The sequence below is a fragment of the Astyanax mexicanus genome, chromosome 16 (genome assembly GCF_023375975.1).
Source record: "Astyanax mexicanus isolate ESR-SI-001 chromosome 16, AstMex3_surface, whole genome shotgun sequence".
NCBI lineage: Eukaryota > Metazoa > Chordata > Actinopteri > Characiformes > Acestrorhamphidae > Astyanax > Astyanax mexicanus.
In genome coordinates, this window is record NC_064423.1 from 15,525,889 (window position 1) to 15,548,360 (window position 22,472).

General features: G+C 36.8%; 1 protein-coding gene across 3 annotated transcripts in view; it reads left to right on the forward strand.

Annotated features, from left to right (window-relative positions):
- Positions 1-28: 28 nt before the first annotated feature.
- The window catches only part of patj (PATJ crumbs cell polarity complex component), a 210,094-nt gene continuing 187,650 nt past the window's right edge, over positions 29-22,472 (forward strand). For all 3 annotated transcript variants that reach the window (XM_022669623.2, XM_049465996.1, XM_049465995.1), the window contains exons 1-10: positions 29-299; positions 650-686; positions 776-831; positions 2,366-2,430; positions 2,928-3,106; positions 7,029-7,205; positions 8,796-8,935; positions 9,165-9,345; positions 18,294-18,422; positions 21,990-22,229. In XM_022669623.2, coding sequence (XP_022525344.2) covers positions 2,409-2,430; positions 2,928-3,106; positions 7,029-7,205; positions 8,796-8,935; positions 9,165-9,345; positions 18,294-18,422; positions 21,990-22,229 — 1,068 coding nt within the window. In that variant the 5' untranslated portion in view covers positions 29-299; positions 650-686; positions 776-831; positions 2,366-2,408. The remainder of the gene's footprint in view (positions 300-649; positions 687-775; positions 832-2,365; positions 2,431-2,927; positions 3,107-7,028; positions 7,206-8,795; positions 8,936-9,164; positions 9,346-18,293; positions 18,423-21,989; positions 22,230-22,472) is intronic.

Here is a 22,472-nt window from a genome sequence, read left to right on the forward strand (position 1 = left end):
GACAAAAAAAAATCAGCGAAAGGAAAATGCAGTTGTTTAACCCTCTAAAGTTCTAGTATTTTTATTTGCACTTTAAATGGTTTATTTAGACAGAGCAGTCGCCTTATTTAGTTAAAAATGAATAAAAACTAAAGAAACAAACCTTTACGCTGATGAAGTTGAGTGTGAGGGGAGTAGTTAACGCCAGCTAAACTTCACCACCCGTTTAGCACAGCTAGTGGAGCTAGCCAGCCTGCCAAACTTACTAAATAACATGTTAAACAGCAGTTTAAAGCCTTGACGCGAGAAACAAACTCCAGGTTAGTGGGTTAATATAGTTAATATACATTTTCAGCTTGGTTGCTGTGTGATAAACTGGTTATTTCTGCGTTTACCGGCGTGTAAAACGTGTTAGAGACTAATGCACCTGTTGTACTGTTGTGTGTTGTGTACATTAGCTAAGCTAGCTATTTGTGGAGAAAGCGTTTAACCGTTAGCTGTTTTGTATTAATCCAACATTATTGACCAAATGCACTACTTATTAAGTAACGTTAACGCTTCGCCCCGATCATGTAGGTCTTGTTTATTGTGTTTAATGTAGTTAAACAGTCTTTTTCTGGGTATGTGAGCTTCTCTCTGTTACTTAACTCTACCTGCTTCCTGTTTTCAGGTGAGGCAGCGCAGCTCCTCTCACTTCCGTCAGACAGGTGAGCTCGGGCGGATGAAAACAAGTGAAATCTCAGCTGAAAGAAGCTCAGCGTTTTAACTACAATACTGTTTTGGACTTTATTTACAGGAACCTCCAGCTTGTTTTAAAGCTATAACTGAAGAACTTCGGCGCTTAAAACCTCGGTAAGTAGTCAGAGTTCGTCTTGTTTTACTTAGTTTAAACACAGCTGCTGTGGCTAATGTGTTATTTAACCGCTAACTAACTTAGCTAACCTGGGTTAGCTCACCGAAACTGAGCTGTCTGTTATGATATAGGAAGTCTCCTAGGTGTTAAGAATCGACATTTCTTCCTGAATAACTGTTTTCTCTCATTGTTACTAACCTTTATTGGTGTTAGTGTAGTGTTGAGGTGAGTCAATGAGATATATATTCTTGAATATATTCATATTAATCTCAAAATTAGCCGAATAACTATTTTATCAGCCAAACATCTGACTACAGAGATGACCAGCATGTTTTAACCAGTTGTTTGGGTGGTTTAGCTAATTAGCTAGGTTAGCTAATATTATTTTTTGGACCTTTGTATCAACGTGTTTAACCCATAATTTCTAAATATTGATACCATGCGTAAAATCTAATCCGATCAATCTAATCAGATATATTCAGTGAGCAGCTTATTAATGTTTTTTTGTTATTATTGTGGGCACATACCGAGCCCCTAAGGTGACATCATATTAAAATAAAAATACTTTGTGGCCACAGCTTATTAAGGTGTGGGAATGAGATCCTGAATCTTGGCTATGACTTATTAAGGCGTGGAAATGAGATCGTGAGGCACGGACACAACTTATTAAGGCGTGGGAATGAGATTCTGAGGCATGGACACAACTTATTAACGCATGGGAACGAGATTCTAATGTGTGTGATTATTATTAAGATTATTAAGGCGTTGACACAACTTATTAGGCATGGTAATGAGCTCCTAATGCATGATCACAACTTATTAAGGCATGGAAATTAGATATTAAGGAGGGGGTACGAGATCCTAGGGTGTGACCGCAACCTATTAAGGTGGGGGAATGAGATCTTAGTGCGTGGGAACAAAGTAATTAGGGTGTTGCCAGGACTTATTAAGGTATGGGAATGAGATCCTAAGGCATGGCCATGACTGATTAAGGAATAGGAATGAGATTCTAAGGAGTGGTCACGACTTATTAGGGCGTAGAAATGAGATATGTTCGAATTGTGTTAAAAGGAAATAATTAAGGCGTGACCACAACTTGTTAAGGCCTGGAAATGAGTTCATTAAGATGTGGCCATAACCTCTTAAGGTGTGGGAAACAGATAATTAAAGCATATATAATAAATTAATTAAATCAAGGCCATTAAGGCGTGGCCACAAGGTCCTTTTGTTTCACAGCTAACAAAGCAAGCAGCTCTCCGGGGTTGTGTACAATATGACTCTCTAAGGAAGGTAAATGGATCTGCATAAATCTTGATTTGTGTTTATCTTTGTCACTCATCTCCTGTTACCTGTTGCAGTGTTGTGGTACACAGGAATTCTGATTTACCCCGCAATATCTGTTTGCTGTTTTTAATATTGTGGTAGATCTACCAAACAAACCTTTGACTTTAAACATGTTTAAAAATTCATATATAGGTACAGCCGGATGAAGAAAGGGTTGTTAATGTTGTTTTTCTGTGTTTGTCCTGACAGATTTATTTACATCCCTCTACATTAGGCTCTCCGGGGAGGAGCAATGTATGAAAATGTGCCAACAGGTAAAAGGATTATGCCACATTTTAGTGATACCTAATTAACAGTATAATAAATGCAAACATAGTTTGAGCACACTTGGCTAAACCGATTGTTGATAATTCTTAAACAAATGTATGTTTTTTTTATTTGCCTTTCTTACTAGCATATGAGCAGAACTTGAAGATGTCACCTTAATAGTCTGCACTTTAGAACGTTCAAGCTTAAAACAATTGTCTTTTGTTTGTTTTTTAGAGCATGTATAAAATCATAAAACCTGTTCCAAATTTTGCACAGGCTATATTGATATCTTAAATGTATTGTTTTGTTGATTTATTATGAAAGGCAGACTAGCTGTATATATTTCTCTGATCAATTTTAATATCAATTTTATGTTAAAACAAAAGATTGCAAAAGATTTCCTTAATGCTGTTTAAATTTTACAGTAGTAAAGTCATTATTTCATAATTGTACTTAAATCATAACTCTGTGTCTTTTTATCTCTGTGTCTGTGTGTGTTCAGTATCTGCAACCGAGCGGCAGCAGGTGCTTCAGGCCTTGGAGAGGCTGCAGTCGAAGCTGGTGCAGCGTGAGGAATGGACTCATAGTGAGCGTCTGGGAGCGCTGAAGGAAGCACTGCAGAGCCCGCTTCTCGGCCATATATTAACCCTGCAGCACTCTGTCAAACAGCTCCGAGACCAGGTCAGGCTTGGCTCAGCATAACAACTCCACACTGGAGGGGAGGGGTGTACAATACACTGATGCTTTTTAGTTACTGAGATAAAATACAACAAATTATGAGTACTTGTGAGCACTGATATAGCAGTTTATAATTAATATATTTAACAAAATGTCAAGCACACAAATTTTGATTAAATGTCTTGCAGAAAATTACATAACTTTGCAGTTACACGAATTCCTCTGTGGTTGACACAAACAGCATCTTTTCGTGTTGGGCAAAACCCTTTAAAATATATATATTTTTGAAGTTGACATAGATACAAGCTTTTTACATGTCAGTGATGGTATGGTATAAATATGAAACAATTATTTACTTTTATTAACACTTCAATGTCTTGAAACGTCCTAGTTACTGGATCAACTAGTTCTGTTCAAGTGGATTTAATGCAGTAAATTTAGTTAATTATGCTTACATAATTTTTTTTTTTTAGATAATTATTTTTTTCTGTCTACCAGCGTAGGCTACATTCACATTACCATGCTGGAGTGCCTTAAATCAGATTTTTTGCTCAGTGTGGCTCAAAACTTTTTTTTTTTTTTTCATGGCTGTGTGAATGTACCAAATCTGATTTTTTCAAATCAGATTTAAGTCACTTTCATATGTGGTCCTAAATCAAATACGTATCCGGTCCATGGACGTGCGATATGAATGTGAACGGTCAAATCAGAATTCATGCATCTTTTTGCTTTTACCCATGTGCTACATGCTTCTCTCTTGTACCCACACATTTCTTGGTGCAGCTGTGCAGCTATAGCTGCAAAACAGCAAAAGCAAACCACCTGGCCTTTTTTCACCTCCTCGACCTGAGCATGAACTTCAGACCAGCTGTTTACTCTTAACTTGAGCTAAAGATGCTCCAAACATGAGCTTCTAACACATTCGCTTTATAAAGCTACGAGTTGTCTCTCAAATATGAAGTTTTTTGTTGTTGGTGAAGAAAGCGACGTTTATACACGTATTAATGTGCGCATGTGAGGCGTTTCAGGGACAGATTCGTTCACATTACACACAGATACAAATCACTTACATTTGTGAATGCGAACCGTCAAGATAGCCAAATCCGATCTCAGCAAAAAATCAGATTTAAGCAATGTGACTTGTGATGTGAACGTTGCCTTAGTGGCAAAATCCCAAACATAATCTTAAGAACATAATCGGATGGGTGATAGAGCTCTAATAAAACATTACAATATTTTAGAGTATTTTTTAAATAAGGATATTCATATATTTTTTTTATTGAGTTTCAAACTGTTATAGTAAAAAAATAAATCAGTAAAGTTTTATTTATTCCTAAACACAGGTAACATACTAATGTTCTGAATTTGTATTAAATTATCTTAATTTAACAAAAAATTAATGTAAAGTTTTTACACCAAGAACAAGTTACCACAATTCGGAAATACAATTCTGTAGAGCAGTGCTATCAATCCAATCACTGCTAACCTGGTACATAAAAATTGAGACACATTTTTTTTTTCACTATAAAACACTGGTAAATGATTGTCCAGGCAGTTGTAGTAAAATCTATACTCGTTTACTCGAAATAGCAGACTCTTATCTGAATGTTTAACTGGAATGCCATCAACAAGTATGACTTCATTCTCAGCTTCGACTTCCGGAGTACGGTAAATGGAATGCTGCATAGCTGCAATTTCTTTAGGGTCCACGCGACTACTTCAGAGCTGAAGTATAGTTTTAACCATAATACTAATCAGTTTTAATGATTTTGCTATTTAGATGTTTGAGTAAAATGAATATTGTTGTTCATTTCAGACAGCATTTCTTCCAAATTCCAAATAAAAGATTGTTATTTTGAGCATTTATTTGCAGAAAATAAGAAATGGCTGAAACAACAATAAGATGCAGAGCTTTCAGACCTTAAATAATGTAAAGAAAACAAGTTTCCATTTAAGAGTTCAGAAATCAATATTTAGTGGAACAACTGTTTTTTAATCACAGTTTTCATGCATCTTGGCATGTTCTCCTCCACCAGTCTTACACACTGCTTTTGGATAACTTTATGCTACTTCTGGTGCCAAAAATCAAGCAGTTCAGCTTGGTTTGATGGCTTGTGATTATCAATCTTCCTCTTGATCATATTCCAGAGGTTTTCAATTTGGTAAAAATCAAAGAAACTCATCATTTTTAAGTGGTCTCTTATTTTGTTCTGAAGCTGTCTCCACAGGAAGTGTGTTTAGTATTTGTTTTTTTTAAAGCAAGACAAAACTTATTTTTTTATTTAAATTATTCAGTGCTTTATTTATGCAATTTTTGCCTGTTATTGGGTTTGTTTTGTTTTTTGTTTTTTTGCTGTATCATTATTTTTTGACTCCTATTATATAGGAGTATGAGCTCAGGTTGGGCCAAAATACAATCTAATGTTAATATTATTTATGTTCCTTACAGTAATACTAGTACACATAGTTTTGTACCAGTTATTTTTTGTAACAGTCACATTTATACTATTTTTAAACCTAATTTTGAGACAGTTGATATGGAAAAATTAATCAGTCTAATGCACTAAATCATTTCCTGTACAGAATTTGAATAAGACATTTACACTGCTACTAATTACCATGTTATTTATAGTTATTCTTGTTTTACTACTATATATAAGGTGAGGGTGTGTGGTTTATGTCTCCACTGCAGCAGTGTGAGCATGCATCACTCTAGCTGCTGAGCTGAGACACTGAACCCCCCTTGTGCTATTTGTATTCAGCCTGAGTTTTTATTGACACAAGAAACCTCTCCACAATAAACAATCCACACGCCAAATTAAGGTAATGGCAATAACGGAAGCTAGCCTTCATATTCTAAGTGCTGGGAAGGTCAGGCGAGCGCCTATGAATGCGTCAGGTGGAAAACCTATTGTGTATACGGAGGCGGGTGGCTGCGAATATCTTTTTTGTGGATCTATCAAGCCTTAATATCTACTGTCTTGGTTTGAGTAACTGCCTTGTCTGAAATATATTGATGAAATGGCCGGGAACCTGCTCCGTCAGCCTGGGCTAAATAAGCAGAAGACTGATAAGTTTCCACAATGTGAGTCTAAAGGTCATTAATACATTACCTGTTTGGGAGTAGGGAGAACTGCAGAGGAATGTATTGATTTTCCCTGCATGCTTTGCTTTTCTTGTTTTTTTTCAGCCTGAAGCTATAGGGCACGGCTGCTCTCATCTTATTGCTATACGTTGTACAGTAGCGGATGCTAACGTTTGGCATGTAAAGTGTATTCTGAATGCCCGCTGTAACGTGTTGTATTGCACAATCAGCATCATCAAAATTAGCTTCAATTAATTTGACAAGATGTGTATCTAATATTTATAGACTCACAGTTTGATGCAGTTCTATCCAGAAGTCACAGGCAACCACACTAAACTGTGTTTTTCAGCAGTAGAAGAATTTTATGTAAAACATTTTATAACATTATCAGAAATACATATAACACACAAAATGCATATAACAATCTGAAATACAATTTCAGCTGTTTTTTATAGCTTCTTTTTTAAAAGCTCTGAATATTTTTAGTTTTCATTTATTTTAAATCTCTGAATGTTTTTCTCTTATTTTTGTAATCTCTGATTTTTTTTTCTTATTTTTAAGCTTTGAATATTTTTAGTTTACCTCTCTTTGAATGCTTTTATTTATATCTTAATTTATGTTTGTTATTCAGAGAAAGCAGGTTTGGATCCTGACCTCTCTGTGAACTCCAGCTTTGCTATGCATGATCAGTTCCACCAGCAGCTCACTGATTCCTCTTAATCATGCATTGATCAGATAGACTAGGTGTTGGATGGTAGCTGCACTGTGTAATTCTTACTTTTCTAGAGTACTGATTCAATTATACATAAGAATCCACTCTTTCTTTTTTCCATCTTTTAGCTCAACAGTATGCCCCCAGACGCATCCAGCGAGTTCAGCTTCTCCAGAAAAGGCCAGCTGATCGTGAGCGCCAGTCGTCCGGGCAGCAGCGTGGGCTCTGTAGTGTCCAATGGCACGAACGTGTCCTCCTCAGTGTCCTCGGAGCAGCTCCAGAGATGGCTCCACGTAGCAGCGAAGGTTAGGCACACACACTCTCCTCGTTCTCACGCTGTATTTGTGTGCTTCTGTGATAAAGCCGGTGATGCTTTATCAGCGACCTTGTGAAGGTTGCTTTGCTTTTTTTTAAAGGCGGAGTCAATTTTTTTGCTGCAAGTATCAGAACCAGTTTTGTTAATAGTATTTCTTATTGACTATTTGTCACAGTGTAATAAAGTAGCATGGGATACTATGATTAATCATTTTGTATTCAGTTTTGTGCATCCATGGCTAAAATACACAGGTTTAAATGCACACAATAAATATAAATAAGTGCTACACAGAAACACATTCCAAGTGGGACAGAGTGCTCTGGAGATACACTTGAGCTTAAGGGGACAGGCCTTGCCTAGATAACACTATATTTTAAAAATATTTTGTTTTGAATTATGATCTATTTATATAAATCATGTATGGAAATTTTATGGGTTTTGAATTTTGGAATTGAGTGGAAAGATCTGCTGCCAACAGAGAATTTTAGAAAAATCCCACCTAAACTAGAAACCCATCATAGTAATAGTTCACAATGTAATTTAACCCACCCAAAGATACAGGATGGGCCAGTCAGGAATATCAAAGATAATGTTAAAGAAGATTTATTTATATAGATATATAAAGTTGGTGGTCAAACTTTTTCTATTTTAAAAGTTTATTGCATATAATTGGTTATTGCTAGCAGACAGGACCAGCAAACAATTGATGTAGCATACATACAGCTCTGGAAAAAAATAAGAGACCTCTTCCTTTTCTGAATCAGTTTATCTGATTTTGCTATTTATAGGTATATGTTTGATTAAAATGAACATTGTTGTTTTATTCTATAAACTAGGGACAATATTTATTCCAAATTAAAATATTGACATTTAGAGCATTTATTTGCAGAAAATGGGAAATGTCTGAAATAACAAAAAGTAACAAAGTTACAAGAGTTCAGAAATCAATATTTGGTGGAGTAACCCTGATATTTAATCACAGTTTTTTATGCATCTTGGCATGTTCTCCTCCACCAGTCTTACACACTGCTTTTGGATAACTTTATGCCACTACTGGTGCAAAAATTCAAGCGGTTCAGCTATTCTGTTGCTATAATAGCTGATAAATGTTAACTCACCCTTTCCTCTGCCAAAAAAAATAAAAAATAAAAATTGTGCAGTTTTTGGTCAAACGCTCTAAAATTTTATGATGTTTTTTCAGCAGATTTTACCAGTTATTTTAAAATGCGCTCCTAAAATGGAAATCCAGAATTAAGTTGGATTTTACATGACTGTAAATAAGTGCCTGGTCACTTTGCACAAATGGCTGCAGAGTGAACTGACTTGCCTATAAAGACTTTGATTTAATGTCTTCAATATTAAATTTACAATATAAAAAAATCATAAAAAGAAAACACTTTGAATTAAAAGAGTCGTGTCTGAACCATTAACTGGTACTGTATATTAATTAGTATTTAACTCTGCTATTGATTTACCAGTGCATTCATAATTATAATCTGTATCAATGTATGTTATGCATCTTTCTCTGTTCTATCCCTGATCCTGTGGAAATCATCTTGTGTGTGTGTGTTCTCTACAGGGAAGAAAAATTGAGAACGTGAGTCTGTTGAGGCCGTTGTCTGGAGGCCTGGGTTTTAGTGTGGTGGGCCTCAGACCTGATGGAGTTGGCGCTCATGGAGTCTTCATCAAACAGGTGCAGCCAGGCGGTGTGGCGGCCAGGTGAGCTCACTGCTCTTGTGCTCAGTGCATTTTAGAGCTGTTTACTCCTGTGTAACTTAGGTCTTTATTCAGGAATGAGTGTGATCATTATATTTCATTATAATAGTTATATAATATGCACTTTTTGAAAACTCTAGCAGTGTTTTAAAAAGGTCTTTTTATTGTATTTTTTTAAAGACCTCCATAAAAGCTCTGTTTTAAGCACTTTTTGTCTGCTGTCAACTTTCAGAGATGGCAGACTGCAAGAGAACGACCAGATTTTGGCCATCAATGGGATTCCTCTGGACCAGAGTGTGACCCAGCAGCAGGCTATTGCTTTCCTTCAGCAGCAGAGGGACCGAGTGGAGCTAGTGGTTGCCAGAGACACTGCATCAAAACCCAACTTTCCCCCATCTGGATCCATTCAGTCGGTAAGGCCATTTCAGGTGATTTCAGTAGGGTGCAGGAGTGTTTTCAGTTATCCACGCATTCAGTTTGAACCTTGAGTAATGGGCCTAGAATGGTGCCCTGAGGTCATTCTGATAGTTTGAAGATTTTTTTGGGGGGAGAAGTTTTAAACTCTGCACATTGTGTCTGTTTGAGTTCGACCCTTTTAGTAGTTTATATGTTGCCATTGTGCCATTTTTATCTCCAAACTGTACGGGAGAAAGAAAAGACCTTCTTAATTTTCACTGGAAGTAAGTGTAAAAAAAAAAATACAATAATAAAATTCCCCCCAAGACGTTTTGGAGTATTTGACATTCTGACATTCCAGAAATCCCAAGTTTCAAAATTTTGAAACTCCCCCCACCCCCAATCCACTGCCCAAAAAGTGTATATGTCACATTAGCTGACCTCAGCATTCCTTTTGCAGTCATTTAGTTCCCTGTGGGCAATGCTAAAATCATTATAGACTGGGTTTTGATGGGAGCCATGATGCTCCTTCTCTTATTTACTGAACACATCCCGTCCAGGAGGGGGAAAAACACTGCCGCCCACACTACAAACTGATAGGCTAACTCACAGACACTTTGCAGTAAACAGGCCAATAAGAACCCTCCTAAGACCGCCTTTCTCTTCCTTTCTTTCTCTTTCCCTCACCCGATTGGGGGAAAAAAAGTGTATGTTGCCTGCATGCACGTTTGTGTTCACTCTTGGACCATATTTCTAGATTCCGGGTGATTTTATTGGACTTATCTTAACGGCATCAAGGAGCTGTTATTGATATGTGGTAGACTCCTGCAACTTCCGGGAGACTTGGGATGTCTGCATACTGACACAGTGTAAATATTTTTTTTTGTCATATGTGAGACAGATGTGTTATCTGTTTGGTGGTGTGAACAGTAAAAACAACAAACAAACAAACACAATCTTACTTTTTGTCTGAAATCTGATATGCACATGCATTTGTTGACAAGCTGAGATATACAAAAGCAGAATCTGTAGTGCAAGAAGCATGTGGACTGAGTCTGTAGGGTAATACTACAGGATTTTACACAGATATGTCTTTCACAGAAGTTACATAGTGCAGTAGCAGTGCTCCAGCTTAGAGAGGGAATAACAGAATCACTAATCTCCCCTGTTACAGTCAGTGGAGCATCATCTAAACTCTAAAGCTTTGTAGATTAAAGGAGAAATCCGGTCTGAAATGGACTTTGGGTGTAGTGAAACATGCTTAAAAATACAATCCCTTGTTGAATTACCCAACATTGTTCTCCCTTCAGCATTCTGAAATATCGGCTGAAATATAGCTTTTAGCTGATGCCCCCAACAAGCTTACAATTCTAGCCTTAGGGGCATAACAATGCCCATGCAAGGAAATCACTATTATTACACTCTTAACAAGCTTAAAGTAGCTCCATACTTCATTGGTAGAATGCTGAGGCCCCTAAACTAGGTACCTTGGAGTTGTTCTTCAGATTACAACAGCTATAATTCATGCATTTTCACGTAATAAATCTTATCTGTTGCCCTATACTGCTTTTTCATTTGTGCTTGTTATTTGACTTATTGTGACTTAATTTTAAGATGGTGGTGCCTGGAGAACTTCTGAAAGCTACTGTGTGTATAATAGTGTTTTTAATAAACTTCCTGTGCACTTTCAAAGTGCCCTCAGAATTCTACCAATAAAGTGTGGAGCTACTTTGAGTTTGTTAACGGTGTAAAAATAGCGATTTCTTTGTACTCTATGCCCCTATCTCTAGCGTTGTAAGCCTGTTGGGAGCATCAGCTAAAAGCTCTGTGTTTTGGAATGTTGGGGGAGAATTGAGGTCGGCTATTTGAGAAAAGTTTGTACTCTATATCATGGTTTACTAAACCCCAAGTCCGTTTCACACCAGATTTCTCCTTTAAGGTTGCTTAAAAAAAGTTTGAATCATCTTTATTTTTAGAAGTATAGTCTGGGAGAGCCACTGAAAAGTTAAAAAGGGTTATAATTTAATGTTTATTAAGTAAACTTTAGTCAGTGTGCACAACCCCTCTGAAAACTAGCTTCTAACAAAATCTCACCACCCCACCAGTTTCAAGACTGAAAAACACACAAGTAATTTTCTCCTCAACCTGAGCCGGAGCAGCAGCGAGATGAGCAGACGTGACTGTTGTGATTGCCCGAACGATCCTCTTCCTGCTCTCGGCCAAGAGAGAGAGAGAGAAATAAACTCTCGGAGAGGGCAAATGAGCCTGGAAAAGATCAACAGCCATGAGATGAAGCTGATTAACTCGAGCCTCTAACAATAAATACAATCGTTCCCCCTCGTCCACTTTAATTAAATACCGCTCAGCTGAAGGTCTTAGTGTGAACACACGTGGAGGGCTCGGGGAGGGAGATTTTAAAAGGCTGCTAAATGATGTTATTTAGATTTATTTCGGCGCGCTCAGTTCTGTGTGTTTCTGGGCCTTTTTTAATGTGCATTTTTTTTTTCAGCGCTCGTATTGTTTTAATGCCCTTGGATCGATGCCACGTCCTGCATATCAAAACCAGGCCTTCGCCTTTGTTTAATTCATGCGATGTTTCTCGCGAGGTCGAGTTTAATGGCGCACCATGCAAAAGTCTGGCTTTTATTTGATTGCTTGTTGCCTGGCTTAACTACCTGTCACCAAATGTCATGATTGGCTGTAACGGAGTAATAGCCGGCACTGATCTTGTTTATCATTCTGCTGAAATTCCTACTTGGCAGGCTGGATCGGGAGAAAATTTGATTTAGTGACAATTGCGGCTTTACACAAGAGGCCCGCAGCTTATGGATGATGAAGCTAAAAAGTGGAGGAAGCGACTGGAGCGCCCGTAACGTAACATAACGTTTATGCTCGCCTTTCAGCCGAGCTGTAAAGTGTATCCAGAAAATTTAGAGTACAGCTCGCAATGAAAATAAGAGCACCCTTTTAAACGAATATCAATCTGTGCATGTTTTACCACTTGGCAGTCAAACAGAGAGCGTTAAAGCGATACTCTTGTGGTCTTTTAACCTAATCTCGGTTTCTGCATATTTAGTGTACGGTTGACTTCCATGGGCATAAATGTTGACTTATTTTTCTGAGTTTAGAGAAAGATTGAAAAAAAATGATAACTCAAAACACACTCAGTAGAATCTAAGGTAAAGATGGAGATGCTATCCTATTGACATCTTTTAGAAGTGTGTTTTGAGTTTTTTAAACAAACAAGTTTGTTCTCTTCTACTTCTATGTGAAGTTAGTTATTAGTATATTGACTATGTTTGAAGTCATTAAATGATTTAAATGTTTAAAATTTAATATTTTATTTTCTTCTAAGTCCAGGAAATCATACTGCTGGAACATTTACAAATGAATTTCCATCATACCAAAGTTAGTTTTAAACCCACACTAGGATTAGTTTAGAAACCCTCTTGACTGGCATCATTGCTAGGTTATGTGTTTTCATGGTAAAGTAAACCTGTGGCTTTTATCAGAGTGCCATTATCATACCATACTGGCATTCTAATCAAAGCTCTTCAAGTATTATTGGTAAAGTATTCCATAGTTTAGGAACACACAATGAAAGCACAGTCTCCTATTTGCTTCAGTTTAGTTCTAAAATCATTAAGAAGTCATTTTTAGAGGAGCACAGTAACCTACTACTTCTAATGGGAAACGAAAGTTCACTAATATATTTTAGCGCTTCACCGTGCAGAGCCTGGTAAAAAGTGAGGGCTAATATTTATAAACCAATAACAATCAATCCTGAATTTCAAACGATACAACTTTTGTGTCTGATACAGATGTTCATAGTGCAAAAATCTGCTAATAAACCGTATATATGCATTATATATTTATATTTATTTATATACAAAAATAACATCATTTTTAAACTGTGAGACAAATATTATACCGAGAATATTGGCGTGTATGCTGGCCTGTAATCAATCCAGTGATTTTGAACAATATCAGAAAAATAAGGACATTGAATATCAAATCGTACACCCCTAGTTGGGCTCCATTTGGACACTGATATGCCTAATACTGTATTTTTTTGCACTATAAGGTGCACTTAAAATCATTTAATTTTCCCAAAAATGGTTGTAGAAAGCAGTACAATGTTATTCGCTCAAGTACAATGTTATACAGTAGTTTTAGTCTAGATCTCCCGCACGAAACCCGAGCAGTATTAGCATTAGCCACCAACCGTGCTAAGCGCTAGCTCATTCGCTGATCAGAGGGGAGTATATCAGCCTGTACCCTGCTGCTAACCCCGGCTAGCACTGCTGGAGCAGCATTAGCATTTGCTGTTAACCGCACTAAACGATAGCTCTTTCACCGTTCAGAATATTATCTGACTGTAACCTGCCCGTTTACTGTGTTAAAACAAGCTACATAGGACGAACCGCTAGCTAATATCGCCCTGGCTTGCCAGAACACTCAGGATTCCTCAGTGTAGCTCTGTCGGCATAAACGGAAGCACTTTGCGCATCCAAATAACCTGTTTTTAGGAGAGAAATCTGTATAGATTAAGATGCAGCGCTCATTCAACTTTAAAAGAAAATGTTTTTTTTAAGAATTCAAGAGTTTTGTTTACTTAGCTTAGCTTTACCTGCTGAAGGAAAACACAGCAACACCCCTGTTTCTTACTAGTGTCGCAAAATGCCAAAATGCCTTATGTATTAAAATAGACCAGAAAATAGACGATTATGAATAGTGCGACTTATAATGCAAAATATAAGGGTGTTCTAGTGTTATCTAGTTTTATTATTTTCAGTACATGGAAACATTGTAAAAATGATCATCTATGTAAAAAATAAATAAATAAATTAAAAATGCTTAAAATAGAATTCACTTAATTCAGCATATATATATGCTGTAAAACCATCCATTATAAACAAGACTTTTACAGCCATTCTAAGAGAGAAATGACTGTTCATGGTAAAGGGTAAAATGCTACCGATTCATCAGACAGACATCAGACTGAGCAAATCTGGAGTATTCCTGTAATAGCTTTCCTTCAACAGGCCTAATGATGAAGACATCACACGGCATGTCCTATTTGTAATGCCTATATTTAAACGATCCCCAAATCCCCTCACTGTCTCAGGCTGTTCCCTTATTTCACAAAGCTGAAACAATATTTATCTATGTAAGATTGCCCGGCCTCCAGGGGATCCGCTGCTTCATGGTCTTGTGCCTTAAAAGGCGTAGCATGCAAGTTAACTCCGGCATGTTTTCCCTCACTTCCCGGGCCCTGGTGCTTTTCTCTGTGAACCCGGCCTCCGAAGCCTTTTTAAAATATCTCCAGTCCTAATTATAGTGTGCAGGAACGTTTCGAAGCAGGCTGGACTCCGCCGAAGCACAGCTCAGGGATGCCGGGTCCTGGAGGAATAACGGTTTCCCAGAATCCCGTGGAGTTTGACCCCCATCACAGCTTTCTCATTAAAACTCTCACTGATGTATAGCTGTTTATTTATGCTGTGACCTTAAAGAGCAGGGCTGTTTGCGTTCGGTATGTGGTCATCTGCTGTGTATTTTAAGTTCCGATTGGGACGGTATCAGAATTCAACTTCGCTATTAAGTAAATTCAGGTTTAATTAGGATTGTTTACGTCTCCTCTTCATGACCTCCACTGGTGGTTCTCTTTCTTCACATTACTGTTGCTATTATTATTAGCAGTAGTAGTAGTATTATTATTTCACTCATCAAAGAAATTGTTACAAAAATAGTTGCGCTCAGACAGAATGATATGAAGGTTACCAGGAACAATAAATTATAAAGCATCGAGGCTAATATGGGTAATCTTGGTCATATATACACAGTATTGAGCAACACGTACAAAAGTGGTTTGTGACATGTAATACAGCATCCCAGATGTCTCGCCATGGAGTTGTAGAGGTTCTTAATGGTGTACTGCAATAGTCTTTCCCATGCAGCTTTTATTAATTCTGTATTTTCTATTCAAATATCTGTGTTTCAAGGCAAGCAACAGTATGTGGACAAGAGTTAGAGTAGAGGACAGGACTGTGCAGTTACAAAAGATTTTCTGGTCCTGGTTTCAGGACCTTCTTAACCCAAAAAGCTTGTGGTGACATATGTGTAACAAACCCTTTACACGATGTAAAAAGTTTGTTATAGAACTCTTTCCTTTATTTTATTTTACTTTAGTGAACATCATGATGTGGGCATAGTTATAAAATTTTCAATATCGATAACGATACAATACTTTTTTTCTATACCTTTTTCTAAATTGTGATAAAAAAAATACAAAAAACTAATTTTTTATATATTATTATTTATTTAAAAGCTGACATGAGTAATCATATACTGTCATCAAGAACAAAAATCATTGCTTGTGCTTAAACTACAAATATTTTCCTACACACATTAATTTATGCATTTTAGTTATAGGAGTTCTTTAAAAAAAAATGCATTACATTGACAAATTAAAATTCAATTATATTAGTGGCGTCTATCATCTAAACATTTATTATAATCATGATTATTTTTAATACTGCTAGTTCCCTTTATTTTTGTTTTTACCTCGCTGCGCACGCTCTCCGTGTTTGGCTTGTTTATGTGCATTTTATGCAAAGTATTTAATACAAGAACCACTTTTTTTTTACGTTTCAGTACTCGGCAAGACTGAGACATCTTGATCTGTGACTTTTTTGGTGTTTAATTTTGATATCCAGCCCTAATATGTGTATGTGAAGGTATGTTTAGTCATCTGACCTTATTTACAAGATGTAAGTTTGCTCTGTTAGTCCTTAAGATAAAAGTAGCTCCTTTTAAAAGTGTACTTTTTGCTTTTACTGATCTGTTTCAACCAGTTTAAGAATTCAAGCACTTAAATTAAGTGTTTTTCATGTTCCATATGCAATATTACAGTCTTATATGATTGATAAAACAAGCTGCTTTGTTTATTCAGGATTTTAACCTTAGAAGACGAAAAAACATAAATTAGCTGCTAACTGATTAACTTTGATGAATTTCTCATTTTGAATTTCATTTTTTTTTTTTAAGAAATAGATCTGGGATCTTATGGGTTAGCACAACATTGAGCTGTCAAAGTATCTGTAATGAAGACCAAAATGTGACCTGCCATTGTACGGAATTGCTCATGGAGTTTAAAAACAAACCGTTGATCTTGGTGCTGGCCAAGGTGCTCTCTACCTCCACCTCTACACAGATTTGTTAATCATCTCCATCACCTACCAAGCTTCATTCCTGTTTGTTGATTCCTTTTGGATGTTTTTTTTTTTGATGAATGTATTACTGCAGGTTCTTTATCCTTCTTTTCTGTGACTTTTTAAGTGCAAGTCTGACCTGCAGTTCTATTAACGCTGATAAAAATAGCTTGAAACTCTTGCTACTCTACTTACCCTGATAGTTAGTTCAGACTTGAACTTGAGGCAGAGCAGAGGCATGGGTGTTGCTCAGGCCTTCTTAGTTCTTATCTCGGAAATGGCTCTTTTCTTGCGCGAGGGGGGATAAGCGCTAGTGTAAAGCTTTGTCTCCCGAGACTGGTGCGATGAAACAGCGAAAAGGGAGGGTTTCATTAGATAGCAGCAAAATTGCTGAGGAAGTCACCCATCAGATAAGAGGCTGGTAATAAGAGAAACGAAATGTTCTGATTGCGAGTCATTAATAAGTGCCCAAGGAGAGTCTGGTGATTAGGAGCGCGGGCGATGTGGGAGCCGAGGGGTAGAACGGCTGCGGAAAAGACACTCGTGGGGTTTCCTGACCCTGACACTGATCGCTGACTTATGCACGTGACATTTAACACGTTCGTTCATTAGGCTTTTTGGCTGGGAAGGACTCTCGGTGATGTATCGTTTCAGGTCATGCTTTAGCAGTTGCTCTTGTCTGATGATCCTACTTATTCAGGACAAGCTGATGTATTAAGGCTGGACTTTGAAGGCCTACATTTTAAATACCAGTTTGAGGGCTTTAACTGGCTTGTAACTGGTGTCAGGTGACCTTTGTGTCCTAAAATAAGTCATTTTACCCTTTCTAGATCCTCCATATATTATAAAACCACCATCTTTCAAATTAATTCTACTTAAGTTCTTTGAATGAAGCAGCAAAGTTCTGTTAAAAGTAGATTCTAAACGTTCTTTCTGTATATCATATTTTCAGATTCAGATCAGTAAACATCTATTTAAAAAAAATAATCAGTTTATTTACAGTAAGCTTAGTTTTCCAGATTTCCACTAAGGCTGGGTGCAGCAGCATTATCATTAGTGGCTAACCTCTAGTGCTAATACTAATGCCAATTAGTGGCTAGTGCTAATACTGCTCCAGTCTCGGTGCTTGAGAACTAAACTGAAACTCCTTTATAACTGTACCTCAGCACAGTGACTTTAATTGTCCTTACAACCTGACTTGTAAAATTCATGCGTAAGATGATTATAAGACGCACTGACCATTTTTTTTGTTTAATTACACTCTCTATAATATAATATAATATTATAAGACTTTATAACAGGACAGATTTGTACCCATAAAATGCTTCAAAAACAATTGAAAAATAATACAAAAAATGTGAGAATGATAATCTGTCAAAATTGCTGACATAAACATGTTTAGTAAAAAATGGAATTAGAATGTTAGTTATTGGTAGTATTGTGTCAAATTTTGCCAAAACAACACAAGTATAACTTATTTTAAAGATGTTGCTATTATTATGTAATTGTATTGTATCTATTCTTAATTCTTTTGGTTGTGTAACACTGTTTATAAACTTCACATTATGTATTTCAAATTACGTTTTCCTTGTCTGAATCATTGAATATTTAATATGTTAATTCATAACGTAGATGATTGTATAAGAAACTTCCAGTAACCCCTTGTCCTGCTGTTGTGTAAATATATATGCAGATGAATTGAGGTATTCCAGATAATTAATTAGTGTTTATTATGCATTGTTTGTGTTTTACAGGAGCAGTGGGGACATGTGGAGGAGATCGAGCTGATAAATGATGGTTCAGGGCTGGGTTTTGGTATTGTGGGAGGAAAGGCTACCGGTGTTGTCGTGCGAACTCTTGTGCCAAACAGCGTTGCTGATAAGGTTAGTGTTTTTACATTCTGGCTCACCACCTACTAGAACACACTTCTACACACTGCTACTACTAAACACTTTTAGATATGCTTCTGGGCTTTCTACACTGTAATTACTGCTTATTTACTCAGTTTAACATACTGCAGTAAATTAATAAATATGAGCAGGAATGCCCAAATTAGGACTGTATATGGACAAAAAAATATGTGGATTAATAAGAGCTGTTAACATTAAAGCATTGGTCATGGTAACGTATAATTATTATTTTTTTTTACTTACAATTAATTAATTACACCACCAAGTTTGACCCCAACTGTCACTGTAATCTGTCCCGTCCCTGCCAAATGCGATTTTTTTTTTCTGGAGCGGTTCACTTATGGTCAGAACGTGATCTTGTGATCTCGATCCGACCCAACTAATAAATATACTTCTTTTAATTAAGCTAAAGCAGCTTCACACTACATAGATATACACGCCGAAGCACATGACATTCTTCTCACTATTTTTGCAGTAGACATCTCTGACCAATCATATTAAACAATGTGCTTGCGTGGTTTATTGATGCACATTTTGGTGCATTTAGTTTAATGCCTGTGTAAAAACAAACCAAATGGAGGGAGAAAACTCCAATTAGTTCCAAATAAACAAACTCATCCACTGATCGGACCAGAGAAACAAACTACGGGTGTGAAAACATATTTTTATACTCAGCAAATTTTGTTCTAATTCAGAAATCCTTACAACCAAGCTGGGATGTTTATAATAAAGAAAAAAAAAAGTTTCCTATTTTTTTTTTTTATCTAAAATATCAGGATTTTCAAGGTGAAAATGTAAAGAGTAGAATTAAAAAGCTGTCTGATAAAATAATAACTACAATAAATTATAGATAACCAAAATTTCTACTGAACTAAGATAAATAAGAATTTGTAGTCCATTACTTCCTATAATTCATTATAAGTTCATTATTTCCTATAATGATTTGAGGTCATATGGCCAAAAATAAAGTATAAACCAATCATGGTATGATGTTGTGTGTGATTGTTTTTTTTTTTTTTACTTATTTATTAATTCATACTACAGGATGTTCATGCTTACTTTTCTACAGGTTATTCTTATGAACTGTAAACTGCATATAATGTATGATTTACTGTTTATTGTTTGAATCCCTCCCTCTTAAACCTCAGTCCACTGTATCTGACCAGAGTTTACATGTCTCTCTGGTCATGGTAGTGACAGATCCAGGTACAGTAGAACCTGCTGAATAACAATCACATCAAACCATCATACTGATCCACTTTCTTCTGTAAGAGCACACAGTTACAGCCACGTTTCTGAGTGCTTTGTGCCGAGAACTGAAAAGTCCTGACACAGCATATGTTCACTTTATACCAATCCCATTTAGATTTCCTGATCTGAGCTAATCTACGCTGCGGTTCAGGACCACTCAAATTTAACATGGGAACATGGCAACAACAAAAAAGCAGCTGATGTCACTTCACCCTGCTGAATTGGATTACACAAAAGGGATAGGGACTGGAAAAAGAATACTGTCCTCTATTGAAACCACACACACACACACACACACGTCCAGCTACCCCCTCCCTCCTTCCTTCTCTTCTTTTCCTGCCAATGTCCAAAGCTCAGGCAACAAAACCCTTCTTGTTCAAAAGGCACAGCGCTTGCATTTCACACATCACTGGATCTTATGCTCCAAAAAAGCTGTCAAAATTGGGGCTTTGTTATCCCTGGCGTTTCCCATTTCAGCCTTTAATGGCTGCACCAGGCTTCAATGCGCCCCTGCTGTCCTGCACACAGGCGGGGCCGGGGACGCAGAGATTTGCCTTTGCACGTCGACGCATCAAAACGCCTTTCATGTCTTCTTCTCCTTCCACAAAGGCTCCTGCTCCTCTCTCCTGTCAGGGTGTAATGATTCTGTAGTCCGTCCTTTTCCTCCTGTACTTTATCCCTCCCGAGCCCTACAGCTGTAGAACATATCGCTCAGCTCAGCTGGAGGAAAAAGAGGGAAGGCCTTGCGAGAGCAGTAATTTAATTGATGAAGTTATTGCAATGTCTCTGGAACCTGTTGAGGCCTGATAAGTGCCAGAATCTACTGTAATACAAACTTAAGCTCCTTGTTTTGGCAAAATAGTTCTGACATAATGATGAGAGGTGTCAAGTAATGAAGTACAAATAATTAATTACCTTACCTTATCTAAGTAAAAATTTAGGTCATCTATACTTTATTATACTGTAATTATTTTTCAGACAAATTTTTACTACTACTTCTTACATTTTTACACAATTATCTGTACCTTCTGCTCCTTACATTTAAAAAATATATATATAAATAAAAAAATAAGCTTGTTACTCCTATTTCATTTTATTTATTTATTTTTTATTCCAGCTTTTCATTGTTAAAAAAAATCCAGATAAGAGTGAATTTAACTGTGGTTGGATGAGAAGTATAAACATATACCATTCTGAGACCCTATTGGTTTATGCGCGATGCATCAAATTCGTGCTGGTACACAGAATATTCTCCCTATATTTACTTACTTTCTCACGCACCACACAGCTCTGACCAATCAGAGGACATATAGGTTTTCATTTTGGTGCATTTTTAGGCTTATGCCTGTGTGAAAGCAAGTGTGAAAAAGTGTTTGCCCTTTCATGATTTTTTTTTTTTTTTTTATTGCATGTTTGTAATTAGTAATTTAAATATTAGTCAAAGATGACACAAGTAAACACAAAATGCAGTTTATAAATGAAGGTTTTTATTATTAAGGAGAAAATAAATTCAAACCTACATGGCCCTGTGTGAAAAAGTGTTTGCCCCCTAAACCTAATAACTAATTGTTCCACCCTTAGCAGCAACAACTGCAATCACGTGTTTGCGGTAACTTGCTTTGAGTCTTTTACAGCTTTGTGGAGGAATTTTGGCTCCACTCATCTTTACAGAATTGTTGTAATTCCACCAATGTGGAGGATTTCTAAGCCTGATGGAGCTCATTTAGATTTTTTTCTTGTTTGTTCCTGTTTTTCTTTGGATATTGGCGTTATTTCTAGCTTTTAAATATACTTATCTTTTGGTCTACTTCTCTTTGCCAGGCAGGTCCTATTTAAGTGATTTCTTGATTAAGAACAGGTGTAGCAGTAATCAGACCTGGGTGGGGCTAGAGAACTTGAACTCGGGTGTCAGAAACCACAGTTAAGTTATGTTTTAACTGAGGGGGCAAACACTATTTCACACAGGGCCATGTATGTTTGATTTCCCCTCCCATAATGATAAAAACACTTATTTTAAAAAATACAAGCTGTGTTAACTTGTGTTGTTTTAACTAATATTTAAAAAAGTTTGATGTTAACAAGTTTAAACAGGTAAAATTAATTATAGGTATTGAGTACAAAAGTAAGAAAAAAAGAGAGCTAGAATTATTGCTAGAATTATTGAAATTCTTATTTCATGCCATAAAATAAAATATTTGAATATGGATTATTAAAAAAATCGTACATCATTTTCTGAGTGAGAATGTGTGTGTATGTGTGTATATATTAATTAGCTTTTTATCTTGTCAGGACGGTCGTCTGAGGACAGGTGACCACATCCTGCGGATTGGGGACACGCCCACGCAGGGGTTGACCAGTGAACAGGTGGTGCAGGTGCTGCAGGCCTGTGGGACACGGGTGCGCATGCTGATTGCACGGGACCCTCTTGTTGAAGCACAAGCTCCTCCACTACCCCCACCTGCTCCAGCTGCTGCACCAGTTACCTCTCTACCTCCTCCACCCATACCAGCACGCAGAACCAGCAGAACAGTAGGGGTCCTCACAACACTCTCTCTCTACTACACTACTGGATTCAAAGATTAGAATATATACCTTGTATCTTTTTACATAATCTGTAATCATAGTTTTATATCAACTTTAATTAATATTGATTAAGGTCTTTTCGTTATCCTGTAAAGTTGACCATTTGAAGATACAAGGTTTTTATGGATCAGAGAAAACAGATACGAATTCATATCATATTAACACATTTAGATCTTTTTGAGACAAACA